At 47.2% G+C, this 22,501-nt stretch overlaps 3 protein-coding genes across 3 annotated transcripts; 2 read left to right on the forward strand and 1 right to left on the reverse strand.

Annotated features, from left to right (window-relative positions):
- Nucleotides 1-4,335: 4,335 nt before the first annotated feature.
- Nucleotides 4,336-14,931, forward strand: CYP2D6 (cytochrome P450 family 2 subfamily D member 6). The gene is made up of 9 exons (XM_010128180.2): nt 4,336-4,759; nt 7,224-7,395; nt 8,157-8,309; nt 8,955-9,115; nt 9,244-9,417; nt 11,226-11,367; nt 11,975-12,162; nt 13,076-13,217; nt 13,347-14,931. The coding sequence occupies exons 1-9, from the start codon at nt 4,547-4,549 to the stop codon at nt 13,523-13,525; spliced, it is 1,524 nt and encodes a 507-aa protein (XP_010126482.1). The 5' UTR covers nt 4,336-4,546; the 3' UTR covers nt 13,526-14,931.
- Nucleotides 14,932-16,064: 1,133 nt separating this feature from the next.
- NDUFA6 (NADH:ubiquinone oxidoreductase subunit A6) lies at nt 16,065-18,932 on the forward strand. Its single transcript, XM_086751813.1, has 3 exons — nt 16,065-16,276; nt 16,813-16,928; nt 18,269-18,932. Exons 1-3 carry the CDS (start codon nt 16,144-16,146, stop codon nt 18,398-18,400), a joined length of 381 nt encoding a protein of 126 aa, XP_086607939.1. The 5' UTR covers nt 16,065-16,143; the 3' UTR covers nt 18,401-18,932.
- Nucleotides 18,933-20,513: 1,581 nt separating this feature from the next.
- On the reverse strand, nt 20,514-22,480 carry SMDT1 (single-pass membrane protein with aspartate rich tail 1). The gene is made up of 3 exons (XM_086751827.1): nt 22,271-22,480; nt 21,707-21,847; nt 20,514-20,807 (listed from the first exon to the last, which is right to left on the reverse strand). Exons 1-2 carry the CDS (start codon nt 22,424-22,426, stop codon nt 21,710-21,712), a joined length of 294 nt encoding a protein of 97 aa, XP_086607953.1. The 5' UTR covers nt 22,427-22,480; the 3' UTR covers nt 20,514-20,807; nt 21,707-21,709.
- Between the last annotated feature and the right edge of the window lie 21 nt (nt 22,481-22,501).

A 22,501-nucleotide genomic window follows, 5' to 3' on the forward strand; every position in this document is an offset into this window, starting at 1 on the left:
TTCCGGCACTGAACAGCAGAGGCTGGCTGAGCAAAGGCAAAACAGGCAAAAGATGATGGGCTGAAAAAAGGAGGTGGAGGAAGGACCAAAAAAATTTTAAGACTGGATGGGAGACCATGTTTTCTGGGCTCAGAAGAGGCCACCGAAGAGGAAAGTTTTCTGGGGTCTTCACCAGCCCCAGTTCTGCCGTAGCCTGGGAGATGGACAGCCAGGGAACAAGAGCAGCAGGTTTCACACTGACCATTTGCGCTGTTTCAAGAGGATTTGCTCCTCCAGAATAAAACATTGCTGAGGTTTGGATCCATCTAACGGTATTAGGGGAAAAGCAGTCAGCCTGCTGGGATTTGGATTAAACATTTCTCAACGTTCAAGGAAATATTCATGTTATGTGACCAGTGCTTCCTGGCTGGCTCCAGTATGGAAGAAACGAGGGAGAGAAGGAAGAGTGTTTCTTAGGCCACTGAAAGATTTTTTTTTTCACTGCACCTCTGGGAAGGAATGAGTATGTGATGGCAGGTAATTACAAAACCAGCAGATTTCATAAACAGGCACTAATCTGCGACCTTCATATCCAAGATGCCAAACTTGTGATCATGCAAGAAGATCTGTAGAAGCCACTTGCAACCCCAGCTGGGAGCTGGGTATGGGTCTTGGACAGCCGTGTGTGGCAGCTCCTTGGCTTCTTCTGTTAGGTATCAACACTTAGAAGGTCATTTGGTCTTACGTTTCCATTTTCTTCTCACCTCAGGGGGATGCTATCAGTACAACAGACTGCCTGCTCTGAACCCATGCAGTGACTGATCACCACTGTAGAAAATGCCCAACTAAAACATCCTTATGGGCAGAGTGTCAACAGTAGGTGGCAAAATAGGCTTTGAAGCCAAATACTGTAATTAAAACAGGATTAGTAAATGATCATCATCTATCCTGCGCACTGAATAAAGGGAGGGTCCTTCCGAAAGGAAAAACAGCACGAGATTGTAATTAAAGATTATGAATATATGGCCAAAAGGGCTCAATTAAAATCACGCAGGCAACTCTTGCCCTGCCTTGCTTCTGGATGCTCGATTTTGCAATATTAATACGCTTTTTCTTAAAGCTGCATTTCTGTTTGTATTGCAGGTTCTTCAGTCGAAGAATAGCAATGTCTGCATGCAACTTCTGTAACTTCACTCAGCTCGTCTCTTAATTGAGTGTGCACAAAGACGTGTACCCAGCACAGCGGGGCTGCAGCTGGCTAGAATTAATATGTATGGATTCAAAGTTTTTTCTCCTCTGACTGGAAAATCACTCAAAATATTACTTTATTGAAAAAAGATGCAAATGAACGTCTTTCATTCTTCAGAATGATAATTACCCTTTTCTCTTTCTCTCTCTCAGAAGGAGATTTGTTGTCTATTGTTTCTTTCCTTGCTTTGAAAACTGTTCTTTTCAAATTACCTAAGCTTTAACACTTGCTCTAGTCCTTTGCGGGAATGGCAGTTTGTGCTACTGGCCAAAAGTGGAGGAGCTGTCTAGTTTGCAGCTGGAAGGGGAGAGAGGAAAAGATCATTTACCTTTTGAAAAGGTGTAAATTGGGGAGGTTGTATTTTTTTTTTTCTTAAGCTGGTGCATTTCTCAGGTTGCAGCTTTGTCACCTTATGTCAAGGCCGAGCCATAGGAAGAAGAGCAGCTGGAGAGTTACTCTTCTGATGGCCTTGCAGGGTGATGTTCATTAAAAGTAAATCCACTTCACAAATTCAGGTCAACCATCCTTCAGCCTGCAGGTGAGTAACAGGAGTAATGGGAGTCTGGCAGCCTTTGGCTCTAGCCAAGATAAGCAAAAGGGAAAGAACCCAGCTGGATATTTTTCAGTGGAAGTTCATAAAGGTGGTGCTAAAAATAAATTGAGATGGGCAGGGTAACATCCTTGTACCAGGGGGTTGATCAGGAAATGTCCATTGACATCCTTGGGACCATATTTCCCATCTTTTCACTTGTCATCTGAGTGCATGGGTCATGAAAATCACTGTGAGAGGAACCCCTTGATCACCTTTCAGCATTCAGCCATCTCCTGCTCAGGCCAATTCCCTGAGTATGGGACTGCCACAGCGCTGTCTCCTAAGACCTCGCAGTAGAGCTGTTGAAAATGTGGTGGGTACTCAAAAGCCAACAAACTCCCAGACTACTCTGCAAACATACTTCAGCTCTTCTTAGCTCTCCCAGGCTGTACTTGCTAAGAGTGCTCTCTGTCCCATCATCCAGGTGATTAATAAATGTTGACTTTTATCAGCCCCAGTATGGGTACCTAAGGGACATCACTCGTGATCAGCCACCAGTTGGACTCTGTACTGCTGATCCTAGCTCATTGAGCCTCATGATCTGAACAATCATCCACCCACGTTATTGTCTGCTGTGCCAGTCTGTATCTCATTGATTCAGCTACAAGGATACCGTGGCACATGGTGTTAAAGGCTTTGCTAAAGTCCAGGTAATAAACGACGTACTGCTCTCATGCTTTGAGGAGGCTGCCCTTGAACAACAACCAGCTCTCCTGTGCCCCTGTGCTCTCCAGGGCAGCTCCCTTTGGGATCCTACCAAGCAGATTGCTGAACGAGGTGAAATCTGCTTTCCTGAATGCAAGGGCACCAATGATATTTGTCCTGCTGACTTCTTCCAGGACTTAATATTTCATGGTCTCGCAGTTGCTGCAGGCAAACTTACCCTTGACCATCATGTCCTGGACCAATTCTTCCTTTTTTGTGAACAGCAAACCCAGCAGAGCATCTCCCCTAGTTGTCTCATTGATTGCCTGTGTCAAGAAACTGTCTTCAGCGCAATCCAGAAACCACCCGAATTGTGCCTGACCATACAGCTGTTCCAGCTAAAAGCACACCCATGTGTACTTAGGCCTGCGATTGTGTGAGATGGCTCCATTGACTCGCTCGCTTTCATCAGCTGGTCTGTAGTGAGTGCCTAGCACAACACTGCCCCTGTTGCTTTGCCCTCTTCTTGCCCACAAGCACTTGACATCACCCGTCCCATAGCAAGGCTCTGGTCACTTGTCTGCATGAAGCACCACTACTCCTCACCTTTTCCAACTGGACTTCCCTGAAGAGCCCATGTCCATCTGTGGCAGCTCTCCAGTCATGTGAACTATCTTGCCATGTCTCTGTAATCCAAAAGAAATTACACTTCTGTAGGGGGCTGGTAATTCCCCTGGTTGTTTCCCATGTTGCTTATGTTTATTTACAGATACTACAGATGAACCCTGAGTCATGATGCTTTCAGAAGGGCCATGCAGGCTCCTGCTGTAGAGACTCCAGTGAGGGGACCTCCACACACAGATAATGAGCGTTTAGGTGCCTCTTTGGACAAGAGGCATTTTGGGGCCCTGGCTGCATACCAGAGCTGACTGCGCAGCCTTTGCAGGTGCATCTCTTTGCAGTTTGAGCTCTCCATCACTGTTGCAGCAAGTACTCCATTAGGAGCTTTTCTCTGATCACGCTGAGATCACAGATCAAACTATGATGGGTTTACTGCTTCTTTTCAGCTAGAACTAACTGTCGTAAGAGTGAGCTTTATTGATCTCCGATGGCAGCGATGCCAGGAGCATGTAGCTGTGCTGCTTTAGGAAATACTTTGACTACTTCCGTAACTGTGTTGGTGTTACCGCTGCCCCGAAGGCTGGAAATTCATGGCTTCTTGCAATGCTTATGCTTCCGCCCTTGTAGCTGAGATGTATCCTGCAAAAATCAAGGTCATCGTGCTGACTGATGTTTGGAGTTGGGTAAAGATTCTTATTCCCAGAAACATAAATGATTTTTAAAGTCTTGGGTCACAGTTTCAGCCTAGTTGCTGTGACAAGTGCTTTCTGTAAGGGAAAGCTTGACCTAACCTCAGCTTTCTTCAAGGTCAAATGGAACAAATCCTCAGCCCTGCAAACAGAAACCCAGAAGGGGTTTGGGAGCTTCTCCGTTGACTCCTCTGTATAAGCAAGAATGTGACACAGTTGTAAACAAACTCTCAGAATCACTCCAGGAGAACGCAATAAGACTGGATTGCTTGTTGTGAACTGCGATCGCACCTCGGCTGTGGGAGAGGGCACCCAAACACCGGGACCCACCCAGCCCTGACCCAAGACCTGCCACCAGTGGCAGGGACAAAGTGTCCTCTGAGCTCCTATTTTGGAGGAGGAGGTGGAAGAGGAGGGATGGCCTTCATCACCACTCCCCCATGGCTGAGCAGAGCAGAGGAGGAGCTTCGGGTTTGAGCCAAGTTCCACATTCACAGGCCAGCAACTGCAGGGAGAGAGGAGCAGGGAGACAGAAAAAGAGAGCGTGGGGAAGAGGAGAAAGCGAGGAAAACAGGGCAGCTGCCTGAGGGGAGGAGAGGGGAAGAAGGGAGGGGATAGGAGAGGGGAGGGGAAGAGAGCGGAGGGGAGGGAAGGAGAGGAAAGAAGAGGAGAGGACAGGACAGGAGAGCAGAGGAGAGGAGAGGAGAAAGGAGAGAGCAAAAGGAGGCAGACACAGTCTTGAGTCAAAAAAAAAGGAAGACAGGCTACAAAATGACATTGCTCCTGTGGCTGGGGTCCCAGTTATCATCCTGCTGGAGCAACTTCTCTGTACTGGGAGTTTTTCTTGCGGTCTTTACTTTACTTCTTGACTTCATGAAGCGCAGGAAGAAGTGGAGCCATTACCCCCCAGGCCCATTGTCGCTGCCGTTCCTTGGGACCATGCCATACATCAACTTCCGCAACCCCTGCCACTCCTTCAACCAGGTGAGTGCAACCCTCGCAAGGAAGTGCCCCTCACACAACTGCAGGCCCAGGAGAGGTGGGGACCCCCTGGCACGATCTGCCCTTGCACAAAATCCAGGATGAAGCAAGTCATTGCCTAAGGATGCCAACCTGGCCCATACAGATAAATAATCACACACCAACACTTGCCAGCCTCCATCTCCCCATCTCCGTGTGAGCTCAGTGGGAGATGCTGTTGTGCCCCCAATGATGGGTGACGCTTGCTCTGTTGTAGAGCTGGCCACCAGCTTAACACGAAGGGGCAAGGAAACAGGGAGATGTACAAAGAAGGGAGGAAAAGCAAATATCTGTGGGCTGGGTACATCTGCAGGAATGGCAGACTTCCCTGTCAATTACTTAAACAGCCTACAGGCATGTGAGGGTTTCAGTGAAAGAGATCAGCTTGCAGGATTTGCCCCACGAGCAACGCCCCAAATCTCAGTAGTGTTCCTATTCAAAGTCAGGACTTAGCTTTTCTCAAAGGAAAAGCACAGCACAGCTTGCAGCAGATAAACCACGGGGGTTTTGTGCTTCAGTTTGCAAACTGTAAAGGCCTTTCCTCTAGAACAGCACTGTTCAGCTGCCTGTCCAAAGTCTGCCAAATGGAGAAACTAAATATAGCATGTGTATTATTTGCTTGCGTGTAGTCCAATAGATTACCCTTTTTATATCACATCAGGGTCATGCTAGCCACAATCTTGACCGGTAATTGCTTTTAATGATGTATTTCTAGTGCCAGTGAAGTGCTAATTCCCTCTCCAACCCTACTGCAAATACAGTTGTAAGTACTTCAGTTCCTTGCATTGCTACAGCACGGAAATGAAGCAATTTTTTTTTTTTTAAATTAAAAAAAAAAGAAGAAAAAGAAAAGGGGGAAAAAAAGAAAACACAGCATAGTTTGTAGGGCATTGCTACTGTTGCACTGTCTTCGAACAACATACACCTGAGCGCTTTGCGCTTTGTTCAGTGTTACTGACTAGCGGAGGAGCTTCGATATGCCTTCTCGAGAGTGTGTGTCCAGTCAGAGGGCTTCTCTGCCTAGAGCACAGTTAGCTCCATGACAAGCTCCCACGGTAAGTGTATGACTGACAGGCTTACCTGTGCAGCCACCCTCCTGTCAGCATTAACTCTCTTATAGATCACAACAGATGTAGGGTGTCTTACTAGATGTGTACGCTCCTTTTAGGGAGAAAGTGGACCTGAAACTCCAGCATGGACTTGCCTCTTCCAACTGTGTTTCTGGGAACCGGGCTCTGGGTAGATCTTTAGGAACAAATGCATATTAAAAAAAACCCCAAACAATTACATATCACCTCATCATCAGTATTGGATTGTGAGCAGCCCTGAGGAGAAGGACTTGGAGGTACAGGTGGATAAGAAGCTCAACATGAGCAGGCAATGTGCGCTTGCAGCCCAGAAAGCCAACCGGATCCTGGGCTGCATCAAAAGAAGAGTGGCCAGCAGGTCGAGGGAGGCGATTCTCCTCCTCTACTCTGCTCTCCTGAGACCCCACCTGGAGTACTGTGTCCAGCTCTGGAGCCCGCAACATAAGAAGGACACGGACCAGTTGGAGAGAGTCCAGAGGAGGACCACGAAGATGATCAGAGGGCCGGAGCACCTTTCCTATGAGGACAGGCTGAGAGAGTTGGGACTGTTCAGCCTGGGGAAGAGAAGGCTCCGGGGAGACCTTGTAGCGGCCTTCTAGTGCCCAAGGGGGGTTTACAGGACAGATGGGAAGAAACTCTCTCTCCATCAGGGCTTGTTGTGATAGGACGAGGGGTAGTGGTTTTAAAATAGGGGGAGGTAGATTCAGGCTGGACATAAGGAAAAAATTTTTTACAGTGAGGGTGGTGGAACACTGGAACAAATTGCCCAGAGAGGTGGTGGATGCCCCATCCCTGGAAACATTCAAGGCCAGGTTGGATGGGGCTCTGAGCAACCTGATCTGGTTGAAGATGTCCCTGCTCCTTGCAGAGAGGTTGGACTAGGTGACCTTCAAAGGTCCCTTCCAACCCAAACTATTCTGTGATCATTATTTCCTTCTACCAAAAGCAGACTAACTCAAAACTTGCCTACTCATTCAGATCAAAATAAATACAAGTATTAGGAAATAATTTGTTGTTAAACATGTAGCCTTTCAAAATCCCTGAAGAGGTCCTTGACCTTGTATTGTCAGACAAAATACTTGCAGAATGGTCATGGCAACAGTTTGGCCAGGATAGGTGTATTCTAAATCTTTCCACTCACAGAGCATTGATCCTTGCTTCAGCTGCTGTTTGGCACTGTTCTAAGCTGTTGCATGGCAAAGACAAAAGTCCAGCTAAAGGCCTCCTAATAAAAGTACCTCAAAAATAAGGAAATGGTAAAGGGCTTACAGAAGAATATGGTGATATTTTTGATGTTACGTTCAGCTCATATTCAGGGATGTACTTTATTATCTTGGCAGTTTCACAAGAAGTTTGGAAGCGTCTTCAGTCTCCAGAACTGCTGGACCAATGTGGTCGTACTGAACGGGTATAAAACAGTGAAGGAAGCCCTGGTCCACAAATCAGAGGACTTTGCTGACCGGCCATACTTTCCAATATATGAACATATGGGCTACGGACATAAATCTGAAGGCAAGTCCCTTGGAAATGGACATTCCCCGCTGGCACTAGCACAGGGAGGACTGGCTAGATGGTGGGTAGATGGAAGATTTTCTCAGTATGGTGCCACCTTCTTGTGTCCCTCTGGTCAATCTCATTATATGTCTGCCACCCTTTGGTGGTAACAAAATCAGAGTTGATGAAAAGGGGACTCCCTTTAGTGGCTGTAGTACAGCTCCAGGTGCTAGCACACACCTCTTCAGCAGTGTTAGGACACCATTAGTGGTACAACTTTCCTGCCAGCGTTGGAGCTGGTAGCTCCCAACACCCAGTGATTAGTGCTTACACTCACACACTATGTGCATGTTGTTGTCATCACACACACACACACACACACACAAAAGAGGTAACTTACGTCCAAGATAGAGTATTATCCAGCATCCAGCCCAAATCTCTCATCCTCAGCTCCTGTGTGGTGCCACAAGCTGCTACCCAGTTCACACAAGCTAAGAGTGCAATGCTGAATACTCTGGGGGGGGAGTGATTCCCTTATCCTTAGCAGCACTTGTTGCTGTCATTGACTCCCCTCTCCACCTTTGCTAGCCGTGCACGTGCATTAGAAGGTGCAGTAATCCGATTTTAGAACTGCTGTATGAACAAGCTGTGCAAGATCAGACTCTTTCATCTGTCCACACAGACCTGTACCTCCAAACTCACATTTGCTATTCTCTAGCAAACTTTGTTTGATGTATGGGTCAGAGTTCCTGACATTTCTCACTCATCCATAATTCCAGGGGTTATTATGGCAAGATATGGACACGTCTGGAAGGAGCTAAGGAAATTTTCACTCTTTACCTTGAGGAACTTTGGGATGGGAAAGAAATCCTTGGAGGAGCGAGTGAGAGAGGAAGCGAAATTTCTGTGCTCTGCAATCAATGCTGAAAAAGGTTTGTCACATCCAGAAGGGTGGGGAAATCATAGAAAAAGGCAATACAGCGATGCAGAGAGAGGAGTAATACTACAGCAGCTCTCGTTTGCACACAGTGCTCTCTTCCTAAGCAAATGCAGTGTTTCTAGTCTATATGCATTAGCGACCCTGCTCTCCTTGAAGCCACTTCTACTTTACACAGTGGGGCTACTGTAACACTAGTCCATTTGAAACAGGAAACAAATAGGAAATTAATAGAAATAAAGAGGTAAAATATAATTATTTCCAGAGCTGGGTAACTATTACCTTTATGAAGTTTAGTGGAACATCTTATCACTTGCAATATAAGTGCAGCTGAGAGTTTTCACAGCACGTCACCTGCCATCTAGACACAAAGCGAAGTGTCATATGTCAAGTCACAGAACAACCCTGCAACTCAACTTCTCTTGGGAGTTTTCTCCTTTAAACAAGGATCAACCAAATAGTAGTAGGAGATGAGAAGAACTTCACTCCCTAGTAGGATACATTTGTACTTTGAGTGGTTTAGGGACTTTTTCTCTTGAAGGCATGAAGGAGGCATCTGTGTACTCTTGTTGTTGACAGCTGAGGTCCAACAGCTTGGTGTTGCTTAGCTTCATTGCTTGGTCTCCATTTCCATTTTCAGGTCGTCCTTTAGATTTACGTTTTCTTGTAAATTATGCAGTCTGCAATGTGATCTGCATCACTGTCTACGGAGAGCGTTTCAGCTATGGTGATGAGACATTCAAGAAGCTGTTACATTTGTTTGAAAACTTCATAAGTGAAGAAACTGGATTCCTGCCTCAGGTAAACCAAGAGCGTAGTACATTCTGTAAAAAGCTGCCCTCTGTTGCTTAAGAGCATTATGTTTTCATTATTTTTCTTTTTGGATCACATAATATCTTCTCTCTCTCTCTCTGGTTCTGACATCCCAGCTTCTTAACGTGGTGCCCATTTTGTTGCACATCCCCGGACTGTCACAGAGAGTCTTTCCAGCGCAAAAGGCATTCATGGACTTCATAGATGTGCTCATAGACAAGCATACAGAGACCTGGGACCCTGCTAACATCCGAGACTTAACCGATGCATTTTTAAACGAAATGAATAAGGTAGGCTGACACCAGCAGAACCTCAGGGTCCAGGGGCAATTCTTCTGCGTCTTTAAGCTTGTTGATAGAAGCTGACTTTCCTCATAAAGCTGTATAAAGCCTCTTACTGATTTCCTACTTTTTCATTCCGCATTGTATCTTGAAAAGAAACATGTTAACTTCTTCATGCTGCAACCTCCTTTATTGTCTTAAGAGACAATATTATCTGCTGATGTTCTAGTTCCCATCTTCTACCTTCACATTCCCCTCAGAGTCTAGCAACTCCCTTCTTTCCAGCCTACACCATTTTGAAGGCATTTAAAAGGCAATAATTGAGAATTCACTAATATTTCTAAGTTTGTGCCAGGGGACAAGTCAACATGCACGGTTCTGTGCATGTCAGTGCCTTAATGACAGATATCTCAAAATCAATTACAAAACTGCAGCCACAGACTGTGTTTTTGGTATCATTGCCCAGTCCATAGCCTGCCTTTAACCCAAGTTATGACTTGGAAAGATAGCATCTTCAGGATGTGTGTCTTCAAACTGCTTACTAAGAACGAGTTCCTTACAGATCAGAGGAAGGCCTAAATCTGAACCTCATTGAAATTAAAAGGTGTCTTTCCTTTGATTCAATCAGGCATGAAGTCAATATAAAATCAAAGGTACTCGCGTCAGCCCATCCATCCACCATATGCTTCTGCACATGGATTCACTAAATTTCAAGTGCCAGATGAGCAATAGTAGCAAATTCTGCTTCTGTCATCCGAGTCCTCAGGCTGGACTACTGCTCTGCATAAGAAACCCTGCCGTGCTGCGGGCACCGGGCACCTCCAGTCCATGTGCTAGCCCCCCCAGCTCGCACGTGCAGAGCAACGTGACCTACGTTACTCTGCACTGAGCAGTACTGTTTGGGGGTGGATGTGACCCTGACCATGTTCCCTCTTGTCATATCTCCCTTCCGTTCACTAAGGTCCCCTGAAAAGCCAGTGTGATAAATCCCTCTACTGGGTTAACTTTTGTCAGGTCAGCCCCATAGCTCCCTTGCCAGAGATCTTTCATTGGAATAACAGTTGAGTCTTAAATGCCTTATTAATTGCTATCCATATTACAACAGCATCAAAATGTACAGAATAACTTAACAGAAGCTAGTCCCTAGGAAAGGAAAGTATAAAGAGGATTAGAAAAGACAAGCAGATGAACTCATGCAGAGAGCTTGTCATATCTCATATGCTAACAAATTTGAGCTCAATTAGCATTTGGATGAGAAACCAGTTTTGCTGAAATTGGTGTTGCAGACTTAATAGGCAGCAACGATACCCCGATCTTTTATTTTTTTTCTGAATTGTAAGAAAATAGAAGGGCAGAGGCAGTGAAAATCTGTAATGCATAGCTACAGATAACCCCCTCAAAATACTGTTAATTTTGCATTTGCTACATCAATGCAGCCTCCTCTCTACTGCATGGTTTTTATGATCTGATCAAACCTGAATAACTGTGTTCCACTTCCTCTGGGGAAGGATGTTACGGCAAGTGGCAGGGGCCTGCACTCTGTTTGAGTTGAAAGCACAAGGTGTTCACTTCTGTCCTGAAGGCAGGTGTAGCATTCATCTCTCAGGACATAGGAGGTGACTGATGACCTTCAAATACAGGTGGTAGCAGGGTCATCAAAGCACATCGGTCATACGGAAACCGTTGCCTGTGTTGTGCTCTACTCTCCCAATGAACTTCTTGGTCAGCAAAAATGGATCTAGTGTTTCTCAGAAACAAGAGTCTTCTCACTCAGCAAGTACCCCAGCTCCAATTACTCACTTGTTTGCTCTCCACAGGGTAAAGAAGCTGAAGAGAGGGGTTTCAACTATAATAACCTTCGTCTGGTGACCTCAGACTTGTTTACAGCTGGTTCTGAGACCACCTCCACCACTCTCCGGTGGGCATTTCTGTACATGCTTCTCCACCCGGAAATACAGAGTAAGTCAGAAGACAGGCAGAGGTGTGGCATCTTCCCTTCAACCCTCATTTTTCTGCAAAGAGATTGAACATCTTCTCTCCATGGTTTGGGGATTTTGCAATGAGGAACAGCTTTGGTGAATGTTGGTCTAGCAGAAACCAGGAGAAACACTTCCCCAATACAGCTGTTCTGCAGGGCCTGGTGGCAGGGGGGAACCCCTGATAAAAAGACCGGAGTTGGAAGGGCAAGTTTGCTCTCGTCTTTATTTTGAAGTCTACTTGGGGACTTTCAGTGGCCAGAGTACCTTCCTTCCAGTATGTGGACTAGACACTAATCTGTTTTAATTCTTTAATGCCACATGCCCAGGCACCCTTTCAGCTGCATAGAGGTAGCATGTCAAGTAACAAGACCTTTATTAGAGACACTATACGCAAAGAATAGTTATACAGATGGCTCTGAGCAACTCAAAACAAATGCATTGCCCTCTAGTTTCTGTTCCTTTCTCTAATTGGTTGTCCTGCTCTCACCCAGTGTCTACAGTCTCATGCTGCCAGCCTTCCTACAGCTGGTACCAGCCCCCGCTGTTTATCTAAGGGCGCTCTAATTCCTTAGCTGTGCTGCTTGCAGGTAAGGTCCAAACAGAGATTGATAAGGTGATTGGCAGAGAGAGACCACCCACCATGGAGGACCAAGCGAACATGCCCTACACCAATGCTGTGATCCATGAAGTGCAACGCTACGCGGATCTCGTTCCTATTGGAGTAGCTCACCAGACGTACCGGGATACTGAGTTGCAAGGCTTCTTCATTCCCAAGGTGACCGTGACCAGATAGGCAACGCAGCATCCCCTCCCTGTGCAGACGCCAGGGCATGGGCTGTGGGTGACCCCACACAACTCTGCAGCGTTGCACTTCCAGCCTCCAATTACAGTCACTGGCAAGCACTGAAGTAGGACATTTTGAAATGCTAAATCTGAGCAGACGGTCACGTTTCTGCTTTAGGTTTGTGCTGGTTATGTGGGAACCCAACTGAAGTGGCAGCTCAGTGCAAAGGTTTGCTTTCCTCTCAAGCTGTGACATCTACTGCCTATGTTGGAAGGAGGAACTAACAGAACCTAAGAGGCTCTCTGGAGACACACGACCATCTTTCCTAAGATGGTAGTAGTTAAAACTGTAAGCTCTGAAGCTATTCAAATGCCACTGGCATTCAATCCACCACCATTGTGATGGGCAGCAAGAGCACTCTGTGCTGGCCACACTGGTAGCAATGCAAGCCTGGGATTTTTTTTTTTTTTTTAGCCTTGCAATATCTCCTCTAGCTTAGAACACTGATGTGAAACAGGAGAGCTTCGCAATTTCCCATGGCCCTTGTGAAAGCTGGGCTTTCAAGTCTTGTCAGTCAGCTTTTTCTGTCCAGCTATGAAATAAGTCCAGGAGGATCTGAGAAGCAGAGGCTGTTTCCTCTCTGTAACCATGAAATTGGCATTTGCATGCAATGGCCTTTGTAAGGATACAAATTGCAAAAGCCCAGATGCTTCAGAGCACAGGGCAGGCACCTGTATGTCATTGGAAAAGTGCCCTGCTTTACCTCTATTTTAAATAAGATACAGAACAGGAGATCAATGCCTTATTCTGAAGCACTGATGGTTGCTATCAGGTGGGAGACACAGACTAAAGAGGGATCAGCATTGATCCATTGTGTCACAATAATGCTGCTGTTCTCACGCAGGGGACAACAGTCATCACCAACTTGTCTTCCGTGCTGAAGGATGAGTCAGTCTGGGAGAAGCCAAACGAGTTTTACCCTGAACACTTCCTGGATGCAAACGGGCGGTTTGTGAAACCAGAGGCCTTCATGCCTTTCTCAGCAGGTAAAGCTGAGGGGAGCAACCAGCTGCAAGTCAGGGGCACAGCAGGAGAGGTGATCTCCATCTCCCACAGCGATTCCAGCACAGTGCAATGTCCTCTTTCACACACACTTCCTACTCCCTCTCTTGCAGGTCGCCGTGTTTGCCTGGGGGAACAGCTGGCCAGGATGGAGCTCTTTATTTTCTTTACCACTCTCCTGCAGAAATTCACCTTTGTGCTCCCCGAGGACCAGCCCAAGCCACAGGAGAATGCTCGCTTTCTCTTCATAAACATCCCACACCCATACCAGGTGCGAGCTATCCCAAGATAAGTGAACGCCACTCTCGTTTCACTCAGAGACCATCACCAAGGCAAACTCTGTCAGAAATGTTGCAGGTCTATGCAGGATCATCCCAGGTTCCACTCAAGACCTCTTGAGTCTGTGCAGATGTCCCCAGCTGTGTAAAGTAAGGATGTGGCCCAATATATAGTTTAGCTTAATTCCAGTCCTGGATCTTGAATCAGACAGCCATAGCAAGTTACAAATGACGATCAAGTTTACAAGTACTGCAAGTACAGCCAGTTCTGCTGTACTTCAGGCTTCCTGCAGAAGCCGTTCACTGAGCACACAGCTACTAAAAGAATTATTAGTCTTGAATTAGTTCACTGAAATACAAGAGTATCCTGGGCAAAAGACAACCCTGAGGTCTTGCCAATTCTAGGAGCAAAAAAAAAAAAACCAGAAAAATCTGTAAGGTACTCCTGGCCCACACGCCCCCTTGTTAGCCCCACTGCATATCCAGCCACGCTCCGCCTCCCATGCCGGGCTGTCCCAGAGCAGCTGTGCCTCTGGCTGGTGCTCAGGGGAGTCCAGCTCTGGCTCAGTTCCTGCAGAAACAATCCACAGCCCATAAGCTGATTTGGTATGGGCTGCTGGTGGGCAGGGAGAGAGCTTCAGCTCCAACAAGGAGGTGACCTTTAAATGCAGTTTCAGAGCAGCGCTCCTGAGAAATCTTACCATCCAATAAATACATATCCCCTCCGTTCCTTCCTGTTTATTGCATACTCCAGTCTATTGCAAACATATTGCATTGCCTTCATTTATAGCCCCAAAGAAAGTAAGTGTTAATCCAGAGAAATGCCTGACAACCCTTAGGTCACACTATGCCTCCAGTAGGAGTAAATACCAAGGAGGAGTACATAAATAATCTGTGTAGTCTTTCAGCCACAGAAGCAAATCATTTGTTAAATACAGAAATTCCTCTGAATATATTTTAAGAGGAATCCTGGTGTCTACACCTAAATAGTTCCTGAAAACTGGGGTTTTTTTTCAGCATTACATAAAGTCAGCTCTTGGGCGGGTTTGGAACTCACAAAGGGGTGGAGTTACACTGTTTGAAACACTACAGCTGTAGGTTTCAGAGCTACCATTCTCTTTCTTCCTGCAATATTCCTGACAAATTGTTTTGCAAGGTGTTAAGACATGCTGATGTTTAGATTAGTAGTAACTACCTTTTAACCAGTGGCTGAAAAGACCACCGCATAAAGGAACATCTATGCGTAATCACAACTAAAAAAAAAATAAATCTGAAATTCTTATATTTATTTCTAATTTTGGAAGCTATGAAAGCTATTAAATTATGCAAATACTTATTGATACTGTTGTTAAAGAACTGCACATTTATGCTTTTCATCTACAAAATAATCTGAAAGAATAAAAGTGACATGAGAAGTGTTCTTTCTTGCCCTTCCTCTTCGTGTTTGCCTCTCAGATCTGCCTGTCACTTGATAATTCCCTCCTTACAGCCAGCACCCCACCTGTTTCTTTCAAGATCTTTTCAGCGTTACTTTTCTGCTTGGGTTTACAGTTAACAGCACACACATAAGTGTTTTAAAAAAGAAGCTGTCAGTGAACTAAACTTTAAACAGAAATGATCCCTGCAATCATGTATTCAGATACAAAGCGACATAGTCTAGTGGCAGGTGTCCCTGCCCATGGCATGGAGTGGCTGGAACTCGATGATCTTTAAGGTCCTTTCCAAGCCAATCCATTCTATGACGAAAGAGTATACCTGAAGCAGGGACGGTCTTTCTAGCATGCAAGAACGCATTGAAAGAAAGTCGATCTGCATGTGCAAACTTCAGCTGCTGTAGTGATTTGGAGGCGAAAAGGAGCAAATAGATTGTTGCAAAATACAGATAATCGGGAAGGGCAAAGCATCTCCAAGCCAAAAGTGGCCGTAAAAGCCAACCAGCCGTTGTTGGGAGCCGGGGGCAGGCAGTGCCACAGCACGACTTAGGAGGAGGGGGCTACTGTGGGAACGGGGCCCTTGCTGAGAAGCGTCCCGCTGCCTCCTGCCACCCACCGCTCCGGCGCCTGCACCGCCAGGCGACTCCGCGGCAGCAGGGGCCGGGGGGGTGCTCACCAGGGGCCTGCGGTAGCCGCCGCGGTATCCCCGCCCGCAGCCCCCTCCTCCCTCCCAGGAGGCTGCGGCACCTTGAGGGATGCGTTTTGGTGAGCCTTGCGAGGGTAAGCCCGCCCCTCCTCGTACCAACCCCGCACACTCCAACGCCTCCTCGGTTTTTCCTTCGCCTCCCGCCCTCCACCGGGCCCCTCCGCTCCTCCTCCACCCCCCCCGCCCCCGGGCCTGGCCCCTCCCGGCGGCGCAGGCCCCGAGAGGCGGTGCAGGCCCAACCTCCCCGGGAGGCGGGGCACACCACGGCCTCGCCCGCCCGCCCACCCACCTACCTACCTGGTTCCTCCTCCCAGCAGCCAGCCGTGATTGACACTTCTCCTGGCCAATGAGATGGCAGGCTACAGCCATTTACCGAGCCAAAAAGGCTGAAGTGGCAGCGCGGCCGGCCAATAGAGGGTCGCCGTGCCGGTGCGCCTTCCCACCGGCGGCGGGGAAGGGGCGGAGAAATCGCCGCGGCGGCGGCTGTAACAAGATGGCGGTGGCGGGGGCGGGCAAAGGAGCCTTGTCTGCCGCAGTGAAGCCGATTTTCAGCCGGGACCTGGGCGAGGCGAAGCGGCGCGTGAGGGAGCTGTACCGGGCCTGGTACCGCGAGGTGCCCAACGCGGGTGAGAGGCGCGGAGCCGGCCACGCATGCGCGGGCGGGAGCGCGAGCTCAAGGTCGTAACGGCCACCCCCCAGCCGTTGGGTTCTTAAAGGGCCAGTGGGGGGTGCCGGTCATCCCCGGGTGCGCGGGGTCCTGCCTCAGCCCGCCGCGGTCCTGTCCCCGCACGGGCCAGCTGCCTGTGGGGCAGGTGAACGCGGTTGTCCGGGGCCCTGTGGCGGCCTCCCGGGAGGGGGAGCCCCGGTCTGCTCCAGCCTTACTTGCCACTTGGTTTTCCTAGCTAAGGAGGAGGAAAATCTAGCTTTAACTTTCCAGAATAGGGATGCGTGACGTGTTTGTCTGCCTCCTTAATATATTGCACGGGGACTCGTACTATGGCTGCCTTGTTTATTTGCTTTAACTTAATTGTATTTGCGAAGCTGGCAGACGTTGCAAGAACAAATGGCTGTGTAGTGTTCTGTAGGGTTGAGTTGCACATTGTCAGTGGAAAAAAATGAAAAGCCGTGTAGATGACCCCTGTGCGTGTCCTGTTTTCCGTAGTACACCTATACCAGCTGGACATCACAGTGAAACAGGGCCGTAACAAGGTGCGGGAGATGTTCATGAAGAATGCCCATGTTACAGATCCACGGGTGATCGACATGCTGGTCATTAAGGTACAAACAAGTTACTCCCGTTTTGTTGAAGCTGCAGAGCGTGTGAGAGTGGATGTGTGGTGGTAACTAGGATGGAGGAGAGGGACAGTTTTATTTTGGCTTCTGCTGTGGAGGAGTTGTCTCTTGCAATCCAGACTGGTTTATCTCTGTCAACAAACCTGTTGATAAGGGATCAAGCTGCTTTAGCATACAGAGGAGTAAGATCTTAACTCACATAAGACAAGAGTTGCTAGAATGTGGATTTCTGTCACTCAATGTACTGACTCCTTCAGTTTGCAGATGTTTAAAAAGGCAAGTGTATGGCAAGCAAAACAGTAGTTTACATACTAAGTTTGGTTTGGGTTTGTTTTGTTTTTTCTTTTTTAGAAAACAATGGCAATTAAAGAAAGGGGAGAAAGATGCAGAAAGATGCTGCTAGCTAGTTTACCGTTAAAAAGGACCTTTCTACTCCCTACAGTACTACCTTAGGCTGGTTTTCTTCATCAATTCTGAAACATACATTAGAGTGGCAGTACGTGGTGGGAGGCTGGCTTTGGGTGGCAGAACACCTCGAGTCTGTAACATATGGTTAAGTCTGGTTCAAAGCAATAATCCCCACACCAAGAGTAGGGCAAGGCTTCAAAACAGGTCTGAGCAACAATAACTGACCTCTGCAGTTCTAACGCATTAGAAAGCTTCCAACCAAGGACTGCCATGCTCACCTGTTGTATTTCATGCATTTCAAGACAGTTAGCTTGTCTTTACATGAAGAAAAATATCTAGAAACAGAATCCTAGGTAATACAGTAGGTGACAGTTCCAGGCAGTCTCATTCTGCCCCGTGCTGCCATCCTCCAAAACCAGTACAATAATTCATAGACTGGAGTAATGAAGAAGTTTAATATCTCTGTGGTAGTGATACTGGTGCAGAGCACTTAGCAACGGTTTTACTTCGTTTTACAGCTAACTTGCAGCTATTAAAAAAAAAAATAAATTAAACAGAGGTGTGTGAAAGTTAGGAATACTATGTAGAATGCTATGGGGGTGCCAGTCATGAGAGAAACAAGCCAGGGTGTGTCTAAGAAGGGAATCCTTGCCTGTTCCACAGGGCTGCAAAGCTATGCTGTAGAGCCAAGTGACTTGTTAATATAGGACATGAAGCATTAAAGTCACAAGGCAGGAACAGTACAGGTATTTGTGTCACAGTATAGGTGATGCAGGGCAGTTTTTAGGAATATAGAACTGTTGATGCAGCTACCTTAAGGGTGTTTCTAAGTGCATTCAAGTAACTTTCATAGTGCTGTATAGTTAGAATCAGGCTCTAACTGAGAACTAGTCTGAAATTCTTTTGTCTGTACACAGGGAAAAATGGATCTTCAAGAAACCATTCAGGTGTGGAAGCAGAGGACTCACGTCATGAGGTATTTCCATGAGACGGAAACTCCACGACCTAAAGACTTTCTGTCCAAATTCTATGAGGGCCATGATCCCTGAGAGATTGACTCTGTATCTTCCTGCCTTATATTACAAATAAAATTCTATATAGTAGATAAAAAAAAAATCTGTACAGAAATATTGTATAGCACATTAGGAGCCTAATGACTAACTGTGAATCCAGAGTGTGTGCAAGTTGTTATGATCTGTATGAAGAGCTGTGATTTCCTAGTTTTTGGCCAGTGTATATCATCAGGAGATGGAGTTTGTCCCATCACTTGCCTTGGAGTGTCTGCTGAGTAACCACAACACAACCTGGCTGTGGAGCTGTCTGCTTAGCCTGCAGCCCTGTGCGTATGTGTTGGCTCTGTGGAAGAGTGAGCGGAAAAGAGCAGGTCTTCAGAAAAGCCAGTGTTGTTCCAGAAATATTCTTGTGCTTGAGGACCATCTGTATTCATGCAGTGTTTTGCAATTTCATGCTATAACTTTGTTGACCTTGTGGTTTTTTTACTTGGACACTATTCTCTGTTTATTCCTCACAGAGAATGACATAAAATCCAATAGCCCAATAAAACCCTTTATGCAATAAAAAGATCAGCAGAGTCTATATTTCCCTGCTGCAGAACGAAATTACCTGGAAAATGGAGGTTTGTACTGTTGTCTAGAATAGGAAGGCTCTGTAAGAGCTTCTGATGCCTAGCAGAAGATGGTGTCCTGCTATCACCTTAACTGAATTGGGAATTACTAGCTCCCTTTTGGGAAAGGTAAGGAGAACTACTTATTTCACCAGTCAGAACCTGTTTTCAGCAGGTAGTTCAAAGCTGGAGCTTCCCCAGCTGTGATCAGCATTGAATGCTTGTACCACTCTGAAACTTTCTATCCTGGCCTAGGTACTGGGGCCTTCTTCCCCGTATGAGGACTGTAAAGCAGCGCTCCTCACAGATGTATACAGAGGTGTACCTAGGGGCTTGGAGGGGGGGCGGTGTTTTTAGGACAGATATGAGGAACACAGTGAGGAAGGGTCAGGTGAGATGGTGGAATAAAGCAGCATAAGGGATTTGGCAGTGTAGACCAGAGCAGGGACATGGTTGGCTCCGAAGAGCAGATGAACTGGAACAACCCCTTCTGAGAAGGCCTTTGGGAAAGAGGGGGCAACTGAGATGCTGAGTGACTCAAGAACCTGATAGCTGCCTTCAGCTACAGCTCTTGGGGTTACTCAGACTGCAGGATCCCTTTTCTCTCGGTAGCTGTGCTGGAGAGTTAGAGCAAACATCAAAAGCACTGCCAAATAACAAGGGAGCAAATGTAGCTGCTTGAACTATACACTGTGCTAATGTGTGCAACATTAAAAGAGACTTTTAACAGCTGTGTGACTACTGAAGGGAAAAGTGGGCAATGAAGAGAAGAGGCCAGCTCTAGTGACTAGAAACCATGCGAGAGACACTGGGGCAATGCTGGTTTAAAAAAAAAAAAATTAAAAAAAAAAATTCATTTGACTTTAACCTTTCAAGATATTTGAGAAAACAGCTGGTCTGATGTGACTGAAGATACTCTCCACATGCCCTAGCAGTAGAGAAGTCTACTTAAGTCTATTATGCAGGGGTTTAATTGCAATAGTAAACACTTTGATGAACAGTTGAACTTTACACACAGTTAAGAAAATAAATATATTAGGGCTTACACAGAAGGAAGTACTGAACTACCTAGGAATTACTAGGTAGTTGTAGCCAGAGCACTCAGACAGCTTCACTGTTCATAGATGAAATACTGTAAAACACATCAGCTGAGTTAGTTTGCCACTGGTGATCTTAACCTACTCAAAACTTCAACTCTGCAATGATAAGACTATTCTTCTCAGTGAGGTGAAATGAATGATACAGTCTGCACCAGACACACCTGCATAGCGCTGGGCTGTAAATCAACATTATTTGAAGCGCAGTGCTGGTGTCAATACGCACTTCGTTCTTTTAACAGGGCTGTGTTGTGAAGCTGCTGCTTCCCCTAGGATTCCTGTCACGTACTGTAGATTAGTGGTGAAATACGGAAAGGACTCATAAGAGGGCATAAATACCAAGGGAGCCTCCTTACTGGCACAGACATAGAGAGGTAGAAAGGTTAATACAGAAATGCTGGTCACAGGCACATGATCTATAAAAACAGAAGACCAGAGTCATACGTCTCAAAGTCTTGATCTTTAATTCAGTGTTTCCCATATTGCTAATAAAAGGAATCCCAAGCAGTCTTTGATGAGGTGAGTGTGTGTGTGTGTGCAAGGATTCGGGGCTTATCAAGTGCTTCCTTCAGCCCTCATCTACAAATTTCCATCATACAGACATGCGCGGGACACTCACTGGCAAAGGGGATGCAGAGCCCCACGTCCTGTTTAGGAAGGACGAAACACAGGTGACAGATGTTGGAAACATTGCTTTGTCAATGGTTTTCTTCCTTCTGTTCTTCTATTACAGTTCTGCAAATAGAATAATAAGCTGTTACTCTTCAGATACACTGTACTGAGCTCCGGTCTGTACCCTCCCCTTGAGCCACACCAGGTGGGGGTTTACATAAAATAAGCTTCTAACAGGCCATTGCAGTCTTTACAGCCTTTTAATTCTCTGCTTTTACTGCATAGTGCATGCTGGAAAATCTCTTTATCAAATGGAATACATCCACCAAACTGATTAAAAAAAAACAACACTATTTAAGCAACTTTTTAAAAACAGATTCTTTGTTCTGTAAAGAAATACACCCAAACTCAAGTCTTTACACGAGGGCAAGCCAAACGGAGTACCACAAAGTGGAGGGGAGTGGTGTACTCTACTGTAGATAAAGGAAGAGCAGAAGTAATTCACCTTTATCTGATGAATCTGAACGGTCCAACTACTCCAGAAATCACTGTTGTAACACCCACCAGACAGTGGGTTCTGGTGGGTTCTGGAGCTCTCTCAGATTGGTCACCTCTACTATGAGAATTCCATTCTCTTTTAAAATATTTATTCTGTGAGTTAGCAGAAGACTTTTAAACAGGTAAACGTGTAATAACGCTGAAGTCCCTCTTTTCTGTCTGCAGTATAGACCCTCACTGTTTTATTTTTATTTCTGATTCAAATGACAAGATCTAAAACGCCATCAGTTTATTACGCTCTCTAGTTGTGGAGATTTCACATTCAGAAACCAGTCTGGCCTGCTCCAGCATAAAGGAACAAAAAATTGCGTAGCCAGAAGCAATACAGGTGCAGGTGTCCGTGTGCTTAACTGCAAGTGCATCCTTCAAGGGTGTCGCTGTCTGTATTTCTGAGAGTCTCCTCCCTGTCCCAAGCCAAACGGGAAGCACAAATAATTAGATTGCGGATGATGTTGATGACGTACCCTTTAATCATCATCGTCGTCATCCTCCGGGACAAAGATATCGTGTTCTTCAAGTAGGGCTGCAAAGTTTTTACTGATCTGAGTCCCGACGTACAGGAAGGGGATGACAACGCTGAACACTCGGAGGAGGCCGAAGGGGGTCTGCAAGGAGTCGATTGGAACAGATTGGGCGCTCCCGGCAAGTGGCGCTGTGGCTGAACCTACCGGCTCCAGAGGCACGCAGCGGGCCTGGGGAGCGCGGTGTGCCCACCCCAGTGCGGGACCCCCGGTCACCGCCCAGGGGGGCGGCGCAGGGACCGCCGCCGCGTTAGCACGGCCCCGCTCGGTGGGATCAGACCGGGCCCGGGCCCGCCCCCACCCCTTAGGGCTGCCCCCCTCACCCTCCCGCTGGCGAGCGCTTCCGCGTCCCCGCCCCGCTCACAGCGAGCCGCTCATTAGCCTAGACCCTGTCACTCACTCCCACTGCCCTGCCCACAGCACAGGTGCGCCCGCACTGATTGGCCACTGCTGCCATCCGTTACGCCGCGATTGGCTGCCGCCCCCACCCGCTCGCCCCTCACTCACCTTAACCGGCTTGGGCAAAATGGCTCCGCTGCGGGTGACGGTAGCGCTCCGGGAGGGCACAAGCGGCACGGCCGGGGTGCGGCGCGGCCGGCCCCAGGCCGCCCGGCCCGAATAAGCCGCGGCCGCCGCCAGGATCCGCCCGCCGGCCGCTGCCATCCTGCCGCCTGCCCTTCGCCGGGCTCCCGTTACGGCCGGACCCTGGCGTCACTGGGGGCGGGGAGGCCTCCGATT

Source organism: Chlamydotis macqueenii, chromosome 1, assembly GCF_036417535.1.
Source record: "Chlamydotis macqueenii isolate bChlMac1 chromosome 1, bChlMac1.mat, whole genome shotgun sequence".
NCBI classification, from domain to species: domain Eukaryota; kingdom Metazoa; phylum Chordata; class Aves; order Otidiformes; family Otididae; genus Chlamydotis; species Chlamydotis macqueenii.